The following is a 16,306-nucleotide window of genomic DNA, read 5'->3' as shown; positions in this document are numbered from 1 at the left end:
TTCCTAATTACTGTATGTCTTTTGTGGTCAAAGGTAAGCTCCCCAGTCGTGGGCTTTTTTTAGATTCTGTTCATAACCTCAGTGTGCAGTCCAGTACCTGGCACATGGTGGATATTCATTGAGTTTTTGCTGAGTGGAGGCTCCTGACGCTGTAGAAAGACCATGGGGAATAGTAACCTAGGGCAGGGGTTGGCATACTGAGGCCTGAGGTCCAAATCCAGCCTTCCCTCCACCTGCTTTTGTAAGTAAAGTTTTATTGGAACGCAGCTGCATTCATTGTGTACCTACTACACTTTAGCACTGCATCTTAGACTTCAAAAGCCCAAACAATAAAGCAATAATATGCCATCTACCAGTGTAAATTAATGAGAAAATGATCTGTATTTGTTTGTATAATGAAAATGGCTAAAAATTTACATACACGTACATATGTATCTCTACTCCCTAAAAAATAGAGATATATTGATGTATTTCATCCTCTAAAAATAAGCCCTCTTTTAGGTGAAGAATAAGACAAGTATATAAATAATTCTTACGAGAAAAACACTTGTTACCACTAAGACTTAATTCAACAGACAATTCTATGGTCTGAACGTGGACTCCCAAGTTTACATGTTGGAAAGTTAACCCCCAACACAACAATTTGGGGGACATGGAGCCTTTTTAAAGGTGATTAGGCCAGGAGGGCTCAGCCATCAAGAATGGCTAATGCTATTATAGAAGGACGTAATGGAGCAAGTTCGGTCCTCCTTGCCCTCTTGCTTTCTGCCATGTGAAGATGCAGCAGCAATTCCTCACCTCTGGGGACTCAGCAACAAGACACCATGTTGGAAGCAAAGACCAGGCCCTCACCAGACACCAGACCTGCAGATGCTTTGTTCTTAGACCTTCCAGCCTCCAGAACTATGAGAAATAAATCTCTGTTCTTCATATAAACAACAACAGCAAAAAAAGCCCTCTTTTAAACCTATATAATCCAAAGGCATAAAAATACTTTTAACAGAATTTTAAATTCGTTTTACACACTTTTTATTTTGAGAAGTCTCGGTTCTTCAAACAGTACAAGAGTGGTGCACTGCATCTGTTCACTGTGTGCCTGGTTTTACTGGTTAAATTTTCCTATTAGCTTTATTGTGGTTTGCAGCCTTATTTTGGGAGCCTTCAAGATGAATTTTCATGCCTGCATGTATTTAGTCTTGTGTGTATATCATAGGTAACTATTTTCTTATTATAGATTAATTTCTTCTTTCATTTCTTTTTTTTCTACTTTAAGTTCATTGATGTTCCATACTAGGCAATATACCTGCAGGGTCTCATTGTAAAACCACAGCCCTATGGCATAGCTGTTACGGAAGGGATTAAAACTTAGAGAATGTAGGTAACTTGCCAAAGGTTCAGACTTGGATCCAAATCTGTTGTACACTAAACTCTGTTCTTCATAGTGCTGCCTGTCTGCCTTCTTTCTTTTTTTATTGAGACAGGGTCGTGCTATATATCCCAGGCTGGCCTCAAACTTGCATTCCCCCTGCCTCAACCACCGTCCCTGTTTGCCCTCTTGTTGGATGGTAACTCTTCTTCTGCCAGTGTCTCTGACTGCAGTCTCTCCACCCTTACCTCTGCTCCTTGTGCCTGTCTGCTAGGTGGGTGGTGGGCTATTTTGGTAAAACCTTTGCTTGTCTCTCCACCTCTCATTAGACTGTAAGCACTTTTTAGCCAGGGTATGTATGCTGCTCACCTTTTATTTTTAGTGTTTAGCACATGGTAGTACCTGCTCAATAAATATTTATTGAATAAGAAATGAATTGTTGAGCTGGGTGTGATGGCTCATGCCTGCAATCCCAGCTACATGGGAGGCAGAGATTAGGAGGACTGTAGTTTGAGGCCAGCCAAGGCAAAAAGAGACCCTATGTTAACCAACAAGCATACCAACTAGTCATAACATGTAAATAGGAGGATTTTGGTTAGGACATTCCTGGGCAAAAATGGGAGACCCTATTTAAAAAAAAAACAGAAGCAAAAAGGGCTGGGGGAGCTCAAGCAGTAGGAAGCATGAGACTCTGAGTTCAAAACCCAGTACTGCCAAAAAAATGGTTGAAAGTTTCTTAATGGATAATCATCCTATATGAATTTCATAACAGGATTTCTGGCAGTGGACTTACAGCACCCTGCACCTGTTGTTAGCGCTTGAAGAACGCCCTGTCTGGGCCATTTCCATCCATGTCACTCTTCCAGGTTCCTTTATGAAAAGGATGTTGTTATATCCTGTTTTATTAAATGAAACATTTTTTAATGGAAGTGATCCTTTACTTTCATAATGAAATACACATTCATTGAAGGAAATTTGTTGAAAGGCATAAAGAAGAGAGAACAAAAAGTGTCAAAAATCCTACCACTGTGCAACTTCTTGATAAAAATCCTTCTGGCATTTTTCCTTTCTAAAAGTATAGACCATATGTTGAATGTTTGTTCAAGTAGTGTTTGCTGTGAATGTTTTCCTAAATGTTGCTGACCCTTTGAAGACTCTCAAAAGCTAAATGATGGATTACCATATGAAAAACCTTTATTATTAAAACAATATTCTAGAATTGAGAGCATAGCTACAGGGAGAAGTTTGGAACATAAATCTTTGTGTGTGTCACTCATCACTTAATTTTTAAAATGAAAGTGCAGAAGAATTCAAAGATGAGGACAGCAAACACCCAACGGTCTACTATGTGCAGTTCTGCTAACTTCACTTACAGTCTAGAAACTCCTGCAAAGCCAGTGGCCAGGAATGGGAAAATGCTCAGTACCTGATGAGTTCTTTCTGTCTTTGCCCCTTAGACATGTTAAGTGCTTGGGTATCTTTGTCACTCTGTGCAGTGCAAGTGTCTCAGAGCTGTTGTGTTTATCAGGTCCTTTCCTTTGATTGCTTGGGCGATGTGTATTTATGGCAGCTTTCCTTCACAAGCTGGCACAGAGGCAGCTTCTTTAGTTTTAACCAGAAACTCACCATTCACACTTGGTGGAGCCCAGCTGGACCTGCTTGTGCATCCTTCTTGGTGGCACGGATACACAGCTGTTCCTCGGAGTGCATACTGATGGGAACACACTGGGGGCTGTCATTGTGAACTGTTATGTGTAATTTTTATTGTCTTCTGATACTTGAGGGGGTTATGTAATGTCACTGCCCCTAATTTCATCAGGAGAAGAAGTATAAATGATAATGATAGAGTTAACTGCAATTCTCCTGAAAACCATTAATGTATCCTTAGGATCCACTACATTTTTGATCTACAAATTAGAGGACCCAATTATGTTCCTTAATTTGTAATCTGTATGCCAACACCATTCATTGTTCTCACTGCTTGAACATTAGTCTAAAATATTATAGAAAGAAATATAGATTACATAAACACCCTCCCCTGACAAATATCATCTCACCCTCTGGACAATTGATTCTAAAGAACTCGAAGAAACAACTAACAGAGTTAACATAATTTCCCCTCCTTATTCGGTAGTGGGAACATTTGTTGACTTAGCCATACATTAGACTAACTTATGAAACATTTTATTTGTTTTTGCCCCATTGATCGTTGCTGTTGTGTAAATGCACACATATATGTATATCTAACTTTATATGTGTAATACATAATTATATAGAAATATATTGTATCTATACATATACATGTATATTTTTCCATGCTTAGCCTGAATTTACCCCAGAAATAAAAGAGGCAAAGTTCTCTTCAAAGAACCAATGTGGCTCTCAGTGTATGGAAACCACTTAAATGTTTCTTTCCTTGAGTCACGAATGAGGAAGTCTTCACGTAGGCTGTGTCTGGTGTTTCCACATATGAAGGTCTTTCACTGTTTTAACAGCAAGCCAAAGGAAACTACTCCTTCAGCACTTAAGTCTTTCTCACTGTCCTTCACAAGAGATTGAAGGCAAGGGCCTGTCAAGTGGGGTCTTTCTGGGGGACACTGTAAGATGCATAGAGGACCAGATATGGCTGGCTTAGTGGTCTCATTTTGTAGAATAACCTAGATAATAGAAGGGGCCCACAATTAATAAGCTGTGAGATCAAGATCAAATACTGGGTTCTCTACATCACAGTACCGTCATCATCCTAGGGTGATAGATTTCTCAGAGTCCTGGACCAATATGCAGGATCTCCTACTGACTACACTGAATATTGTGATTTCTTTCTTCTTCCCAGGATTCATACCTGTATGTAGTCTTGGCGTGGCACAGGTGGGCAGGATGAATTTCGGAAAGGATGTCAGCACCCTGAAATACTTCACTATTTGTGGCTTACAAGAGGGCTATGAGCCATTTGCCGTTAATACAAACAGAGACATCACCATGTGGCTGAGCAAGAGGCTTCCTCAGTTCCTCCAGGTCCCATCAAATCACGAACATATTGAGGTTTGCTTTTCTTTAAAACCCAGACCCTTTCCAAAACCAGGAGTAGAGTAGCTTTTGTTCCTGTTTGGACAATTACTGTTACTTACTCAGGATGGTGATGGTGGTGTGTTTATAGCAGCAGAATCTGCAACAAAGACTTCCCAATACTCTGTTCAGATTTTGAATTCATCAATGGATTAAACCATTCCTTAGCTCAGAGCCTTCATGATCTAACAGTCCCTGGAAATAGCCCCAGACCCATGCGGAGGGGAGCTTCACTCAACCCTAGGCATCTCTCAATCCAGTCAGGATGACAACCGTGATAAGCCATCACACTTTTTATACAGGTGAATGCAATGCTGGCTGAATCTGAATGTGTACAACTGTGACATGAATTTCCCAAACCGTTTTTAGAGTTAGGAGCAGAACTCTGTGGATACAGTTGTCCTGAAGTTCTCCACAAGGAATTGACTCCAGGCCTGCCATGGGTGCCAGAATCCACAGATGCTCAAGTCCCTTACACAAAATGACACAGCATTTGTTTAGAACCTGTTCTTGCATCCCATCTCTATGCTACCTCTCCTTTCCAATGCAATTGAGGCACTATGCAAATAGTTGTTACACTATATATTATTTAGGGAATAATGACAAGAAAAAAATCTAGTCCTATTCAATACAAACACATGTTTTGCATGTGTTCCCAGGGTGATTGGTTGAATCACATGTGCAGAATGCCAGGTAGGTAGGGCTAACTATATGTCCATAACACAGTGCTCCATACTCACCTCTGACAAAATGCTCCTGTGTGTGTGGGGGGTTGGGGGGAGGGTCATATTTGAGCTTCTGGAACATGCATTAGTCATATTTAGGAGCAGATAATCAACAGAGGTGATTAAAGTGTGAACTTTTGCTTCGTTTGCTAGGTGACCAGAATAGACGGCACCATAGACAGCTCCCCATGCCTGAAGGTCACTCAGAAGTCCTTTGGTTCTCAGAACAGCAGCAGTGACATCATGTTTTACCGTCTGAGCATGCCCATTGAGTGCGCAGAGGTCTTCTCCAAGACAGTGCCTGGAGGGCTACCGGGCGCTGGTCTCTTTGGGCCCAAGAGTGACTTGGAGGATTACGATGCAGATTCCGACTTTGAGGTTCTGATGAAGACAGCTCATGGTCATCTGGTGCCTGACCGCATTGACAAAGACAAAGAAGCCACAAAGCCAGAGTTTAATAACCACAAAGATTACGCTCAGGAAAAGCCCTCTCGCCTGAAACAAAGGTTATTAGCAGATGCAATGTGATTTTAAATGTGTAGTTATCGTGTGGGAGGAATTATAGTAAACAGGTTCCCTAGATTCCTCCTCCTCATTGTTATTGTTGGTCTTTTTCATATTTTCTCTCTCTCTCTCTCTCTCTCTCTCTCTGCAAAAGATTTTACAGGAGCTGATAAAGCAACCTAATGATCTTCTAATTTGTTAGCACAGTTGTAGTCTATCCCAAGAGTCACTCCTTAAGATTCCCCATTTCCATTCTTGGTTGAAACTTAAAAGAAGTGTCGCCTGTAAATATTATTTTTACGGTCAGGAAGGCACGTTATTTTAGCAGCCTTTCTTTTTTTTTTTTTTTCATGGCTGAAAGACATTTATTCATGTTTGCAGGCATCAATGTTTTATCATCAGTTGAAATCATCTTAGTACCTTTTACTTAAGTTAATTAGATTATCACACATTTAAGAAACTGGAAACATAACAGTTTATGACAATTTGTTGTGTTTTCTTTTGTAGCCAGAATGCATTCTTTCAAATGTGAATATGCATCTTTTTTTTAATTGTTTTATTATTGATATGTGCATACAATGCTTGGGTCATTTCTCCCCCCTACCCCCACCCCCTCCCTTACCACCCACTCCGCCCCCTCCCTCTCCCCCGCCACACCCTCAATACCCAGCAGAAACTATTTTGCCCTTATTTCTAATTTTGTTGAAGAGAGAGTATAAGCAATAATAGGAAGGAACAAGGGTTTTTGCTGGTTGAGATAAGGATAGCTATACAGGGAGTTGACTCACATTGATTTCCTGTGTGTGTGTGTTACCTTCTAGGTTAATTCTTTTTGATCTAACCTTTTCTCTAGTTCCTGGTCCCCTTTTCCTATTGGCCTCAGTTGCTTTAAGGTATCTGCTTTAGTTTCTCTGCATTAAGGGCAACAAATGCTAGCTAGTTTTTTAGGTGTCTTACCTATCCTCACCCCTCCCTTGTGTGCTCTCGCTTTTATCATGTGCTCATAGTCCAATCCCCTTGTTGTGTTTGCCCTTGATCTCATGTCCACATATGAGGGAGAACATATGATTTTTGGTCTTTTGGGCCAGGCTAACCTCACTCAGAATGATGTTCTCCAATTCCATCCATTTACCAGTGAATGATAACATTTCGTTCTTCTTCATGGCTGCATAAAATTCCATTGTGTATAGATACCACATTTTCTTAATCTATTCGTCAGTGGTGGGGCATCTTGGCTGTTTCCATAACTTGGCTATTGTGAATAGTAGCAGCCTTTCTTACACCAAGTCAGGGTTTCACCGAGAAACACTCAGCACTGTGGACTGAGGTCAAGAGCCGTCAAACCATTTGTTGTTGTAGGGCACCGTGCTGGACACTGAAGGCTGTTGCACAGCATCCCTGGCCTCCCTCCACAGGGGCCAGTACTCCATCCCCCTAGTGTGACAGCCCAAAATGCCTGTGTATCTTCTCACATGTTACTTAGGGGGCAAAACTGCGCAGGTTGAAGAGCACTCCGTCACTTTATGCTCGTCAGTCCTGATCCTCTGCCATATTTCAGATTTCTACTTAGAAGAACAAAGCCAGATTACAGCACAAGCCATTCCGCAAGGCTCACGGAAGATGTCCTGGCAGACGATCGGGACGACTATGACTGCCTGATGCAGACGTCCACGGTACGAGGCCACAGATGTGCTTGCTGTTGATTATTGTGGTTTCCACTTCACATAGTGTACTTTGGTTCATTAGAATTCCCCCCACTTTGGAGACATGGTCTCACCATGCAGCCTAAGATAGCCTTGTTCTCTCTGTCCTCTTGCCTTAGCCTTCCTAGTGCCTTAGTGCTGGGGATTACAGGCTTGTGCCAGCACACTCAACTGAGCAACAATCTTAATATAACCAGTTGTTTATACTTTTAAATGTATTTTTGGGATGAAAAATATTATAAAAGAAGTTTCTACTGTGATGTCAATTATGTAATAAGAGAGCTCTCTTAGGGAAAATATCCTTAGTGGCACCTATAATGAAGATTCTGCCATCCTGTTTGTTGATTACATATTAATTTCCCAAGTGCATGGAACTTATTTCATCTCAGTGAAGTGTCTCTAAGATGATTATTTATCACACCATGGAAGAGGTCAAGTTTTACTCTCTGCCATTTTAAGTTTTCAAAACTAGTTTTCCTGAAATGCCAAATGGAAAAATATATATACTTGTATCTGTTATAGAGTCATCCCGTGTTTGAGTTTGATGTTCCCATCTTAGATCTGAAATATTTCAAAGTGATTTTAAGGTGTCAAAATGTTATCTGTCAGAGATAGGAGAGGCTAAGTCTTTGCAAAGATGTTGGTGGCAGGCATAAAAACTCTAGTTTAGATTAGTGTGTGTGCACAAGCTGGAAGAATTTAAAGTGTACCTGCTTGATGGATTGGTGCTTTTATTGTGTATCCTGTTACATGTACTTCATACATACATGCATACATGTAACTCATCAAAATCATTTAGCATGTTTATTCTGATTTAATTCAGGACTTCTGGAGTAAAATATTTACTTCTCATCAGTCACTTGTACTGATAACATTTTAATTCAGCCAAATAATTTTAAATGAAGAAATACATCATTGGATAATATACAGGCTCAGACAACAGTTGATGTTGCAGATCAAGGTTTTGCTTGACTTTGCCAACACCTGGTTTCGCTCTCTCGACAGTACTATTACTCAGTGAGAATCTTCCCTGGTCAAGAACCTGCAAATGTCTGGGTGGGCTGGATCACATCCGATTTCCATCAGTATGACACAGGCTTTGACTTGGACAGGGTCCGGACAGTGACCGTTACTCTAGGAGATGAAAAAGGAAAAGTGCATGAAAGGTTGGTTTATCCTCAGTTTCTTACAGGAATGACCTCTGGAAAAAAAATATTGGTTAAATCTAGGTACTTGTGTTTCTTGGATATTTTCATTTATAGAACAATAAAATGAAGCCATTGATGTCAATGTCCTTTTTTGTCACTCCTGCAAACCAGCAAGGAATCTAAGTGTGTGCAGAGCAGAAAACGTGTATTAATCACGTATTGATCAGGTGACATGACTAATGACTCGAGTGACCAATACTTAGCCTTTGTTTTTGGGAATGAGAGATGGGTGAATGTAGAATCTCGGGAGCTGGCTGTGGTGGGGACAGTAGTGTGAAGACAGAGCGGGCTGGTAGTTTAGACCAGGTGGACACCTTTGAACTTGGACTGAGGAGTAGTGGGTTCTTTCCTCAGCTTTGCCATTGACTCGCTGTGTGGCTTTGGGTAAGTCACTTACACTTTCTGTGCCATCCTTTTCCATTTGTAAAACAAACCAAACTCAAACCAAACCTTCAAAAAAGTGAAGAAGGCTATCTTCCTTGCAGAATAAGACAAGGGAAGATCTGACCATTTGCTTCTATCTTTTGTGCCAATGCATCCTCTGATCTGCTGTGACAGATCTCAGAATGAGTCCTCCAGAATGTTGCTTTTCCTTCTCTACCTGCACCATCCTTTTTGGTGACTGGGAAACCTTCTGTTCTGCTCTTAGGTTGTAACAGGGATGGACTTAGCACTTGAGACAGGAACCTAGCAGTGGTCTCCCAGGACGAGCGCTTTGAGCTGATGGGACCCCAAACCTGTGTGTCTAGGATATTCTAGGGGGTGCATTCAGTTTTCAGAGCTGGCAACAAAATAAAAAAACCAAAATCCTCAGAGTAGGTACGGGGTAACAGACAGACAATTTGGGTGCAGGAAATAGAAGTAAAGACCTTGAGTCGTATGTGCCTAGTGCGAACAAACCAGCCTGCCTTTGAGCATTCCAAACAGAATTTCTGTTCTTTCCTCCTGCTTGTCTGCTTTTTGGCCTTTCTTTGCTGGTCTTGTTAATTGTCTGCAGCACAGCCCAGTGCGAGCGAAGGGTGTAGAGAGAAGAGAAGGAGAGGAAGCTGAAAGTCCTTAGCTTTGTTTCCATCTTTCAGAAAGGTTTTGGTAAAGGTGAGAATCAGGTGGAGTTTTGTTAGCATCACTGATTTTGTGCATATTCCAGATAACTGTCTCTCATCAAAGATCATCAAAAATTGTCCACAAAGGAGCACCATTTAATTAAAATGTAGCCAAAATTTAAATACACTGTATGGCTGATACCTCATAGATAATTTGCCTAAGGACTTTGATACTGTTTGCAAATGAACGTTTCTCATCCCAGACAAGTGGTGAAAACAAAAGCGATTTGGAAATTCAAATTCAGATGATGATTACGCAGTTGAACTTTTTTGAACCTCAGATAAAGGTCCAGTTTGGTTTGAGTTTTTTTGGAGAGAAGGTGCAGGACAGTTCTTACTTGGTTCCAGCCCATTGGCCGGGCTCCGGGCTCCGGGCTCCATGAGGTGTGAAATTTGGAGACGTGTCAGACCCGATCCAGAACGTCCCTGCAGTCAGAGGAGATGTGTTTGCTCCGCCAGACTCGGCCATCGCGCACCTCTCCATCGCAGCATGAGCTTGTCGCTTGCGCAGCACATTTAGGCTTAGTTTGCAAGACACACGCTCTCTCTCCTCCCTGTGCTCGTGCAAAGATAAAAATCTGTTGTTTTTTGCGATTTAGTATCAAACGCAGCAACTGCTATATGGTGAGTGCAGGCGAGAGCATGAGCCCCGGGCAAGGACGCAACAACAACGGGCTGGAGATCGGCTGCGTGGTGGATGCTGCTAGCGGGCTGCTCACGTTCATTGCCAACGGCAAGGAGCTCAGCACATACTACCAGGTACCTGTCCGCCCGGATGGCCTCAGGGTTCTTGGAATAAAGCCTTTCCTCCCCACAAAGGGGAGCGCTTCCTGTAAGACCAAAACGAAGGCGAGAAAGTAGAAGCAGAAATGAGTTAATGCTTGCTTCTGTTCAGTATCCACCGTGCCAAAACCTTTTGGAGTGAAGCACTCACTTCCCCAGTGATGTGCACCCCTTCGGTCATTTCTCCACCTAAGTATTAGAAGACGAGGAAAGAAAAGTCTCTGGTCTCCTTGTGTAAAGTGTTCCTTAGTTGCTATAATGAAAATATTGTTTCTTTGTTTACTAACATGACTAAATGCATTCCTTTATTTAAGGTGGAGCCAAGTACAAAATTGTTTCCTGCAGTGTTTGCGCAAGCTACAAGTCCCAATGTTTTCCAGTTTGAGTTGGGAAGAATAAAGGTGAGGAAGACTCATTCCTTGTGTTGGGTTTCTATTATTTTCTGTAGGGCCTGGCATGCACCTTTTAGTGGATTTGGTGTTTTATTTACACTGACATGGGTCAGTGCCATTCTTTAAAGGAATGTTGTCATGTTTGAGATTCTTTCATGTCATTTTCTCTGATTATCTTTATATAGTCTCTAATTATTTTATATATGTTATTCAATAAAACTAGGCTTACACAGAATAAAACTGCCAGTCTACACACAGCATAGTAATCATCGAACTCACAAGTGAGCTGGTAGATAGTTGTAAAGACTTGAAACCATGACACTTAGAATAGTGGCACTTGTGAAGGGCTCTGGAAACACAAATGGAGAACAACTAAGATGGGTGTGGGGGAGAGAAGGGGGATCTGAAACTTAGAGCAGGGTGATCTGAAAGAAGACCTGCTCAGTTGGGGTTCTTGAGGTGCATTTATTAGGGGGAGTTGTTCTTGTCATAGGGAAGGAGAAAGAAGAAGTAAGAGTGGGTAAATAATTTCATGTGACCTTGACAGAGGATGCCTCCCAGGATGTAGCCAAAGCCAGATTGGTGCTTAGAAGCTAGCGTTTAGCACATAGATGGGGGCAGTTCTTAAATATTTGAAGAAGGGCATTGAATGTAATGAAACTGCTTTTGGAAAAATATGTAGCGATGTGGAGATGGGCAATCAGAGCAGGCGGTACAAGCGGTGCTGATGGCCTGATGCTGTGGATGATGGTGATGGGAAAGAGGGAAGAAAGTCAGGATCTGACAATGAATTGGATTAATAGGACATGTCCGTTAATTAGATTCAGGTACTGGAAGCAAGGATTAATTTAAGTTTTTAATGAGTTAGAATTTTTAATTTTACAAAATAACAGACCTTATAATGACCTTTCATCCCTAAATACAGTACACTTGGATCATATTTGCCCCCATTACCCTCTCTGGTTCCTCTCCACCCCATCCCACTGGTCCTCCCCACAAATAGTCCCCCTGATTCACTCATGTCTTTTTTGTCTGTCTGTCTTTCTGTCTGTTTGCTTTTAGGTCTAGATTCTGCATGTGAGAGAGAACACATGATACTTGTCTTGCTCAGTCTGGCTTATTTCACGTAGCATGGTGGTGTCAAGCTCTATCTATTTCCCTGCAAATGATTTCAGTTCATCCATTTTTAAGGAAGGATAATACTGCATTACACACACACACACACACACACACACACACACACACACACGATTTCTTTATCCACTCATCCATTGGTGGTCACTTGGCTGATTCCATTGCTTGGCTGTTGTGAATAGTGCTGCAATACACACGGTAGGTGTGTAGGTTCCTCTCTTGTATGCTGACTTTGATTTCTTTGGAGTTATACCCAGGAGTGATACAGTAGGATCATACAGTAGGTCTGTTTTTAGTGTTTTGTGGAACCTCTGCACTGCTTTTCATAGAGGCTGCACTAATTTACATTCCCACCTGCAGTGAGTGGGGGTTCTTTTTCTCCCCCAATCTTTGCCAGCCATTGTTGGTGTTGTTTTCTTGACAATGGTCATTCTGACTGGAGTGCTAATGCCACAGCTACAAGAGCTTCTTGAAATTCAGAGCAACTTAATTTTGTAGTTGTGAAGTTGAAGGACCAGGGACATGTCAGGGTGATCACGGTAGATAGCATTTTCAGACTGGCTCAGTGACCTTGGATATGCTTCTTAATATATATGAGCATAGTTTTTGTCTTTGTAAAATAGAGTTCATAGTATCTCTTTTTTGGAGTTCAAAAACTATAACTGAAAATCTGGCCAAGTATAGTGGTGCATATCTATAATCCCAGCTACTTGGGAGGCAAAGATCAGAAGGGTCACAGTTCAAGACCAGCCCAGGCAAAATGTTAGCAAGACTCTGATCCCAAGACACAACTGGGTGTGGTGGTATGTTCCTGTGTAATCCTAGCTATGTGAGAGGCACAGGTAGGAGCGTCCCTGTCCAAGGCTGACCCTGGGCAAAAAGTATGAGACTGTATCTGGAAAATAACTAAGAGCAAGACAAGGCTGGGCACATGGCTCAAATGATGGAAAGTCTATCTAGAAAACTCACAGCCCTGAGTTCAAACCTGAGTACCATCAAAAAAATAACATAACTGAAAATCTCAATCCACCCATTACACATAGCATTTGCTCAGTAAATTTATATATATTATATAAAATGCATATGCATAATTCATGTGTAGCTACACTTGTCCTGAAGAAAAGGAGAGCTGTGTTGGAAATTAAGATTTTAGTCATCCAGAAATCAAGTGTCACTCATATCTGAGGGTGGATGAATTGTCTGAGGGCAACTAGAGTGGGAGAGGAAGAGTGAGCAGACAGCCTGGTTGAGTCAGTTGAGAGAGAACCCATGAGAGACACTGAGGACACAGCCACCAGGATCCCAGGGGAGCTGCAGGCAGCATGTGAGGAGGGATCAGAAGCCAAGTGTCCACTCACAGACTGCAGGTGCCACAGATGGCCAGAGACTAAGGGAAGCCAGCGATGTGTCAACTAGAAGGGCTCAGGTGACCCTGCTGGAAGAACTTTAGAGAGATGGTGGAAGAAGCCATAAGAAAAGGTGAATCATGGGGGAAAGGGAGCAGCAAGTTTAGGTGCCACATCCATGCCTACCTGTCACCTAAGTATATATATTATCACTGCACAGGAAGTATTTAGGTGACATAGCTATATGTCTGTCATGTGTATGTGTACACACATCCATAGTACATATACATGTGTTATACATACACACATACACACACTCACCTGTGTGTAGATCTATATTCCAAAAACAGCATAAGAAGAGGTAGTTTTTCAGCTCCTTCTGGTCTATATGGCCTTTCCATCTGGCTGTCCAGTTGAGAGTGCCAACTGACTATGTTCAGAGTGGACTGCTGGTCCCCTTCCCTCTCCAATCTGCCTGACCTGCCGTTTTCCCCATGTCAGTGTCAGAGCTAGTTACTCAGGCCCCCAAACCACATTTCCTCCTTTATATCCCACACCCAGGTCTGTCCCAAATGGATCCTCCACCTGTGACCTCCCTCACTGACCTCTTGCTGGTCATCTCTGTGATCACTGTCACCTCGTTTCTCATCCATGTGACTCCAGAAGCCTCCCCGTGGGTTTTAACTCACCCTTGTCCACTTGCTCCTCACTCTACAATCTGAGCGATTCTCACTGCTTGACAACTAAAGCAGATCAGATCATCCCACTGCTTAGAGCTGTTGAAGCCCATGTCCCTTGAGGGTGAAAACCAGATGTCTAGGCCCTAAAAAGCCCGACATCCCATCACCTCTCTTGACTTCCTCTCCTGCTGCTCTCCCACCTTCTGCACACTGCAGCCATGCCAGTCCCTGGCTCTGCCTCGGTCTTCTTCACCAACTGTGTCCTCTGTGTCGAAATTTCCTCCCTGCCATCCACGAGGCCCTTTGCTGTTGGTCTTTCTTTTTATGCCACCTTCCATTGATGCCCATCTTGATCAATAGTCACTTAAAATTGCCACCCTGTATTCTCATTCTTCAACTCTGCCTACCCCCCCATAGCTCTTCTGATACACTATTTAATTTACTCCTTGATTTTGTTTTCTTTTTATACTTCCAAGGAAAATGGGAGCTACACAAGGCCAGGAATTATGTTAGCTTTGTTCATCAATGTGTTCTCAGTGAGTAAGCATTGTTTTTCCCCATTCATAAAAGGGAATAGAAAGCTTGAGGCCAAGGAAGCCTAGAGAATGCACCAGAAGGCTCTTGGAGGAGGAGAGTGAAGGTCATACATGTGACATAGTGTCTTCCTTTTGTCCCAGAGGAGAGCAAAGACGACATCTGCATCATAAGAGAATGGATAAGCTTTGAGCACAGTGGAGACTTTTCTTTCCCTGAGGCCAGAGGAACTAAGGCTGGCTGAAGATGCTTGTTGGAGATGGAGGGGACATAAATTGTGTTCTTAATGCCAAATAACTGATTTTCTTTGATAGCTGGGTTTATCTTTTGAGCTGGTATATATATAGCTGGTTAGAGGAAGTGGTTAAGGACAGCAAGGGTGGCAGGGGACATAAGATGAGAGAGAGCCAAGCATATGTGGCATGTAGGTCAAGAAATTTGCTACTGAAAATCTTAAAGGTCTGCCGGTTTCCCTGAGGGCCCAGCCAGGTAAAGAAACAGGCAGGATTGATGACCACAAATCTCATATATACCAGAAAGACACATCCCAAACCTATTGCCCTAAATCATCTGCTGTTTTCTTCCCCTAATTTCTCCTCTTGTTCTTTCAGGAGCTTTCAACTCTTTCTGTTATGTCTTGTATTGCCATCACTTGCCTCCTGGTGTATCTTGCTCCCACTAGCTCTTTCCTGTGCAGACTTGTGGTCATTGCTTTAGATACCCTAAGGGACATTACAAATGTATTTTTTTTTTTCTGCTTCCCTGTCCCCAAGAATGTGATGCCTCTCTCTGCGGGACTGTTCAAGAGTGAGCACAAAAACCCTGTGCCCCAGTGCCCACCACGTCTGCACGTGCAGTTCTTATCACACGTCCTGTGGAGTCGGATGCCCAACCAGTTTTTGAAGGTAGATGTCTCTCGGATAAGTGAACGCCAAGGATGGCTGGTGCAATGTTTGGACCCTCTGCAGTTCATGTCACTTCACATCCCCGAGGAGAACAGGTCAGCCCTGTGTGTCCATCACTGTTGGTTTGGGACACTTGGAATCAGAGTTCTGACTGAGGGTTCAGGGGTGGTGCTGGAGGAACAAAATGAGGGTGAAAGGCAGTGGTTGGCAAAGGAGTTGTTACTTTGCATATTCCAGGTTTAAGTCTATTTCTTAATCAAAAATTAAACCGTGGATGAAGATGACACGTAATAGTGTATGGCTTTTCATTCCATCTTGTGTTATTTTAAGGTGACAATAGCTAATGCGTTTCATAAGGCACACATGCAATGTGGCTGATAACTTAGCAGAGCAATGCAACAGAACTGAGAGATGATAGAGAGGGAATCAGAGGGCCCACCAAGTTCAACGTTTCATTTTCTAGGTGTGTGGAGCTGAGATCAAGCCCCTTCAGGGAAGGAAACAAATCATTGCACTCTGGGCAATGGCAATAGTAAGATAAGGTGCAATCATACTCAAAGGTGGCTTTGATTATGACTTTCATTTTCTTCTTGGGATTGCCAATTAAATTGCAGAGATTTCATTTCAACAGCCTTGGAATAAAGAGCTCAGTCTCAGAAGTTTTGGATTTGCCTACCAAAGTACCATAAAAATACTTAGTCACAAACCAGGTAAAAACATGCTATTGACCATGAAGAGACAAACATATCTGTAGTCTTTTAAAGTCTGTAATTTTAAAATGATTTTAGGAGCTTTGTTCATTTCTGTGTCTTTATGTGCTTGGCATTTTTACTTGACTTTAAAACCTTTACCTTTTA

General features: G+C 42.2%; 1 protein-coding gene across 13 annotated transcripts in view; it reads left to right on the top strand.

The window, feature by feature from the left end:
• The window catches only part of Ryr2 (ryanodine receptor 2), a 591,935-nt gene that overhangs the window by 392,469 nt on the left and 183,160 nt on the right, over nt 1-16,306 (top strand). For 9 of the 13 annotated variants that reach the window (XM_074056802.1, XM_074056801.1, XM_074056799.1 and 6 more), the window contains exons 25-32: nt 4,200-4,408; nt 5,311-5,663; nt 7,220-7,334; nt 8,370-8,530; nt 8,927-8,956; nt 10,275-10,434; nt 10,773-10,859; nt 15,318-15,544. In XM_074056802.1, the coding sequence (XP_073912903.1) occupies nt 4,200-4,408; nt 5,311-5,663; nt 7,220-7,334; nt 8,370-8,530; nt 8,927-8,956; nt 10,275-10,434; nt 10,773-10,859; nt 15,318-15,544 (1,342 nt within the window). The remainder of the gene's footprint in view (nt 1-4,199; nt 4,409-5,310; nt 5,664-7,219; nt 7,335-8,369; nt 8,531-8,926; nt 8,957-10,274; nt 10,435-10,772; nt 10,860-15,317; nt 15,545-16,306) is intronic. The other 4 variants (XM_074056805.1, XM_020157460.2, XM_074056803.1 and 1 more) reach the window with 1 other exon arrangement.

The sequence above is a fragment of the Castor canadensis genome, chromosome 15 (assembly GCF_047511655.1).
Source record: "Castor canadensis chromosome 15, mCasCan1.hap1v2, whole genome shotgun sequence".
In the NCBI taxonomy this organism is placed as follows: Eukaryota; Metazoa; Chordata; class Mammalia; order Rodentia; family Castoridae; genus Castor; species Castor canadensis.
This window is presented reverse-complemented; position numbering and strand designations above follow the sequence as displayed.